General features: G+C 47.3%; 1 protein-coding gene across 1 annotated transcript in view; it reads left to right on the top strand.

Annotated features, from left to right (window-relative positions):
* The first annotated feature begins 1,701 nt into the window (after positions 1–1,701).
* Positions 1,702–6,000, top strand: part of LOC107114819 (corticotropin-releasing factor receptor 2) — a 138,529-nt gene continuing 134,230 nt past the window's right edge. Inside the window, exon 1 of the mRNA XM_015416413.1 lies at positions 1,702–1,756. Coding sequence (XP_015271899.1) covers positions 1,702–1,756 — 55 coding nt within the window. The remainder of the gene's footprint in view (positions 1,757–6,000) is intronic.

Below are 6,000 nucleotides of genomic sequence, written 5' to 3'. Positions count from 1 at the left end.
TCTCAGAGGAGCTTAGAATCCCTTTCCTTTCCCCTCCCCACAAGAGACACCCTGTGAGGTAGGTGGGGCTGAGGGAGCTCTTTCGGAAACGGCTCGTGAGAGAACAGCTCTGAGAGAACTTGTGACTGACCCAAGGTCACACCAGCAGCTGCCTGTGGAGGGACCTCCATGTTCATGTACCTAATGGGAACTGTTTCCATGCTACATTTTTATTCTCATTTCTTCTGTCACATGGAATTCTGTTTTACACATCTAGAGAGCCGATCGCAGCCGAGAACATAAGGATGGCCTGCTGGATCAGACCACTGGGCCATGTAGTCCAGAATGCTCTTCACTTATTTAATGAATTTCATACTACTTTCCTAAAAGATCAAGTTGGTATTATTTAAAGCCACTCTAAAATACCTTCCCTCAAGGAGCCCATGGCTGGTAACAACCACTCAGGCTAGAAAAAAAGACACTGAAAATGATCAATCCTCATACGTAGCAACAGTCCAGACGCAAATAGGTGCATAAAAGGGCCAGTTTGGTGTAGTGGTTAAGTGCGCGGACTCTAATCTGGGAGAACAGGGTTTGATTCCCCACTCCTCCACTTGCACCTGCGGGATGACCTTGGGCAAGCCACAGTTCTGATAAGAGCTGTTCTTGAAAAAGAGCAGTTTCTGTCAGAGCTCTCTCAGCCCCACCCACCTCGCAGGGTGTCTGTTGTGGGGAGGGGAAGGGAAAGGAGTTTGTAAGCCACTCTGAGACACCTTTGGGTAGTGAAGGCGGGGTATAAATCCAATCTCTTCTTCTTCTAAAATTCAGACAACTGCCCTCTAATGTAGAACGGATTTTAAAATCCTCTGTCTGTCCAATAAGGAGGAGATCTTATGCACCTCCGATAGGAGCTTGTCTCATAATTGCGGCCGGCTGCAGAGAAGGCATGGGGGGCAATTTGTGGCCGACTGGACCATTCTAAGAGCAGCAGAAGAAGAGATTGTATTTATTCCCTGCCCTTCAGTCGGGGTCTCAGAGTGGCTTACAATCTCCTTTCCCTTCTCTTCCCCACAACAGATACCCTGTGAGGGAGGTGGGGCTGAGGGAGCTCTGACTGAGAACTGCTCTTGAGAGAACAGCTCAGAGAGAACTGTGGCTTGCCCAAGGTCACCCAGCGAGCTGCATGTGGTGGAGTGGGGAATCAAACCCGGTTCTCCAGCTTAGAGTCCATGCTCCCAACTGCTACACCAAACTGGATCTCGAGAGAGGGCACCTTCAGCTAAAGTCGCTTTCCCGAGGTGCTTGGAGTGGCCTCCAGCCATGCCTCGGGACACTGACCTCTTCTCATTGGCCTTTGCAGCTGAAGCCATTTGGCCAGGCCAAGTGGAGTCAGTGGCTGGAGAACTCGGAGCCTCCTAGCCTCTATGGTTGCCGTATGCCTGCTGTGGGTGGGAGATCTCTTGCCCCCAGTGGGCCTTCCCCAGCAGCACTCCAGTCATGAGTGGGAGACAGCAAAAACTAAAATAAGTCATTCACAGTGGTGTGACACCAGTCCTCTCTAGGAATCACCAGAACCTCTGTGGTAAAAACCAAAGAGGTTTTTTGCTGATTCCTAGAGAGGAGTGACATCCCTTTTGAGGAAACACCAGTTTTACCATAGAGTTTCTGGAGATTTCTAGAGAGGGGTGATGTCACCTCTGGATTTTCCCAGGAAGTGACATCATGCCCTTGCCGACAGCTGAGCTGCAGCCTGGTCTCCTGTTGATCGGCGGGCCAGGTCTGTCAATTTTATTGGCCTCCGGGCTGAGCGTGGTCTGTGGCAACAGGATGAGGTGGTAAAATTCTGAGGCGACAAAATGGGCTGCTTCACTTCACACTGCAGGGGAGGGTTTTCTTTTTTAAAAAAATATTATTATGTTCTCTCATGTAAAAAACTCCCTGCAAATCGAAACATCGACAGATAAGGGACAACGGTTCGAACTTAACTTCCTCCTGTGCTGAATCTGGCCCTGCAGCTCTTGGGAAGATTAAGCGTCTCGGGTGTCATTTAGAGCAATGGCAATCGGTGACGTTTTGGCCAAAAGGCAAGCAAACAAATAAACCTCATTAGAGGTTCAAGGTTTCCAGGCAAAAACAGCAATAAAGGGTTCCTTCATACATCTTGTTATGTAGTGGGTTGTCGCATGGATGGACGACATACAACGACATAGTGCATAGCACGCTTTATTAGGCACACAACAAGAACACCGAACCAACGGCCGGCAGGCCATCTATATACACAGCCAGGGGACCACCCCTGGGTCCCATTGGCGGGTTTGAATTTCCCGCCACGGTTCCCATTGGTTCCCCCAGTGGAGGGACTAGGATCCTAGTCCCCATTGTTGTCCTGGACTGAAGCTCAGGCGTGTGCGCTGGCCTCCGGTGGCGGTCAGCGGACACTACACATCTGAACTGATTCCCTAATCCAATTCCCGTGGCCCCTTGGTTCTCCTCTGGAACCAGCTGGGCATGGCTGATGCTTCCCCTGCACAAGGGCGTACATCCCGTCAGCAGCAATCCACCTCGCTTGCAGATTCTAGGGGAAATGTGCACATGACTTTCTGACGGGAGAATTTATATATGTGTTAAAAATGGCTGTATACAGGGCTATTTTTGGGCAGGAACGCACAGGAACGGAGTTCCGGCTGGCTCCCAAGTTGGCCACGCCCAGCAGGGACTCATTAGCATAATAGGCCACACCCAACAGCAGAAACTCATTAGGATTGGCTACATTAGCGGTGTTTGGCCTAACATGCAAAGGAGTTCCTGCAACAAAAAAGGCCCTGGGTTTTGACAACAAACAAGGTAAACAGAATAAGAAGCAAAAGGTGGATGTGGCTGGATGACCACACTTTTGGTAACATGGGAATGCGGCCTAATATGCTAATGAGTGGTGCAGTCAGGGGGTATGGCCTAATATGCTAATGATTTCTGCTGCTGGGTGTGGCCTATTATGCTCATGAGTTCTTGTTGGCCTTTTTCTACAAAAAAAGCCCTGGCTGTATATATCAAGATGTCACTGGACAACTGAATAAGATCATTTCTAACGACTGACTGTCTGAAAAAGCCATTGGAAGTTGGGGATCCAAGTCACAAATCTTAGCCTTCCTGTCTTGGAATTTCATGGGTAGGATTAGAGAAGGTAATATACAAAAAATTGTTAAGTAAATATGATGTGATATTGGTACAAGAAACATGGTGTTTAGAGGCCCTCCCAACATGGAAGGGTAAAGGGAGGATTAGAGATTTTAGTTACGGCATCTTTAAATGTTAATATTAATACTAAGCTCCCTTCTTGTGGCCAATTAGCAATGGCAGTGTTGTTGGCCTTTCATCAGGTCTCCTGTGTCATTATAAACGTATATTTAACTACAGCTAAAATAAAATCACAAATACAAACGGAGTGGAAAGAATTGGAAACATATATTTGGCAGATAATACTAAATAATCCAAGGGCATATATTATTATAGGAGGGGATTTTAATGCCAGAATGGGACAAGATAATAACAGCTTATATAGTAATTATAAAGACTGCCTTCCAGAGACTGGAAATTATTATTTACCTTATCCTAGATACTCAAAGGATTCCAAAGCAAATTATGCTGAAAATATAATGGCACAGGTAATTAGCAGAATGAACCTCTGTATCTTAAATGGATCTTATCTAAAAGACCACCCTGCAGAATTTACTTACTGGTCAGAGACCAGGATGAGTGTGATAGATTATATTATTGAAATCTATATGTGTGTTAAGTTCCATCAAGTTGCTTCTGGGTCCTGACTTACACCAACCCTGGCTGCGGTCACACGGAACATTAGCCATGCTAGAGAGACGGAAGATAGGTGGATTTTCTGGGTGCGATCTCACCGCCACATCTGGGAAGCATAGAGCTCCCGTGAATTACCCGAGGCTTCCCTCCGAAGATCCAGTTTAAAAAACTAGTACCTCCGAGGTACTAGTTTCCGGAAACCGCGGGGCAAGGGCGAGCGTCTGATCGCGTTTCCGGAGGTAGTTCCGGTGCCCGCCCATGTCCCCTAGCTAAAAGGTGGTGTGTGTTTTTTCCAAGTTTCGACGGATGCGCACAAGCAACCAACGGAGCATGCACAAACTTTAGTTTAATAAAAAAACACACAACTTAGCAGCTCGCTAAGACTTGAGTCGTGCAGAGAAGAGGAGAGCAGCCAGAAGAAAGCAAATATACCTAGCTGTGAGCAAAATAGGTATATTAAAACCATAAGGTGGAAAAAAGAAATAAACTCTTTGGTTACAGTATGAGATCAAATGACTATGTTAAAAAAAAACGATACAGTGAACCTTCCCTAATGTGTAGCTATGTAAATTTGTTGATTCTCTGTCTTATATGTATGGAATATTCCCCCCCCCCAAAAAAAACACCAAATAATCATTGCAAGTATATCAGAGAATTCTCAAGTGACTGTTAAACTCTTTAGATTTGCAAAGTGCAGATGTAATGGATTGCATTTATCTCCAATCCCACCATCTACCCCCAGAGAAGAATCTGTCACTGCTGTATTTATAGACCCTGAGCTGTGTGGCTGAAGGGGAGAGCATTTTTCATCTTAATTGCAGTGACCAGAAAGGTAAACCTTTGTCAGGGAATGGCTGGTGAGCAGAGACTCCCTCTGCAGTTCATAATCCATTTAGTCCTGAGAGGCTGTAAAATAGATTGCAGAAGCCAGGTAGCAAAATGGAGCAGGTAAGGGACAAAACTGTAACCTTGGTTGAAATTTCTGCCCCGTTGTAAATGTACTTTGGGGGACCTTTACAAGCCACTGTCTGTGCCCCATCTTCTGTGTGGAGATAATAGGGACACGCTGTCTTTCAGGGTTGCTGAAAGAATAACATCACTAAGGGTGCGTTCAGACGTGCCGTTTCAGCCGGCATAAACTGTACCGGTTGGAACCGGTGCAGTTTATGCCGGCTGAAACGCGATCACACTCACCTCCTGTCTGCGGATCCCATCGCTGTATGCCCGTCCACACACAGCGGGCATCGGCCTTTTTTGGTTTTTTTTTTTAACTCAGTTTGAGCATGCGCATAGGCAGCCATCCATAGAATGGCGATCTTCGCGCATGCGCAAAAAACCCTGTCTTACATTTAAACTTTAAAGGCAAGGACTTACCTTTAAAGTTTAAAGAGCAAAGTAGCCTCTCTGAGGTCCCGGACGCCTCCAAAACGCTAAACTAAGGCCCTTTTCTTTTCCTTTTTTTAAACAAACGCCAGGGCGAAGCTTCGCCCAAGCGCATATCGCCGACCTTTAAAAAAAAATGGCTGGAGAAAATCGGAAGCCTCAGGCTTCCGAACGGAAGTGGCTCTGCAACGGTGGAGAGCGATCAGATGGGGGGGTTAAGCGATTACAACCGTTGCACTCAGGATACCACCACTTGGGGACCTAGTGGCAGAGTGCAACGGTTTAAAGGGCTTTGCAACGGTTAGGGACGGAAGGCAGATGTTCTATGTGTGAACACCGGTAAGTACACCGATTGCAACCGGCACCTATACCGTTGCAAACGCCGCATCTGAACCACCCTAAAAGTGCTATATAAATGATAAATACGCAGACAGCAGCCTCAGTAGCCCAGGTAAGCCCCGGTCTCATCAGAGCTTGGAAGAGGAGGAGGAGGAGATTGGATTTATACCCCGCCCTTCACTACCTGAAGGAGTCCCAGAGCAGCTTACAGTCTCCTTTCCCTTCCCTTCCCCACAACAGACACCCTGTGAGGTAGGCGGGACTGGGAGAGCTCTGAGATAACTTGTGACTGACCCGAGGTCACCCAGCTGGCCGCCTGTGGAGGAGTGGGGAATCAAACCCAGTTCTCCTAGATTAGAGTCCGCGCTCCTAACCACTACACCAACCTGGCTGGGTTAGAGGTGGTTAGTAGTTGGATGGGAGACCACCAAGGAAGTACAGGACTGTTGTGCAGAGGAATGCCATGGTGGACCATCTCTGCTCATGCCA

Source organism: Gekko japonicus, unplaced genomic scaffold (assembly GCF_001447785.1).
Source record: "Gekko japonicus isolate JY-2015 unplaced genomic scaffold, Gekko_japonicus_V1.1 scaffold1703, whole genome shotgun sequence".
Taxonomy (NCBI): Eukaryota; Metazoa; Chordata; class Lepidosauria; order Squamata; family Gekkonidae; genus Gekko; species Gekko japonicus.
Note: the sequence above shows the minus strand (reverse complement) of the source record. Positions and strands in the feature narration are given on the sequence as shown.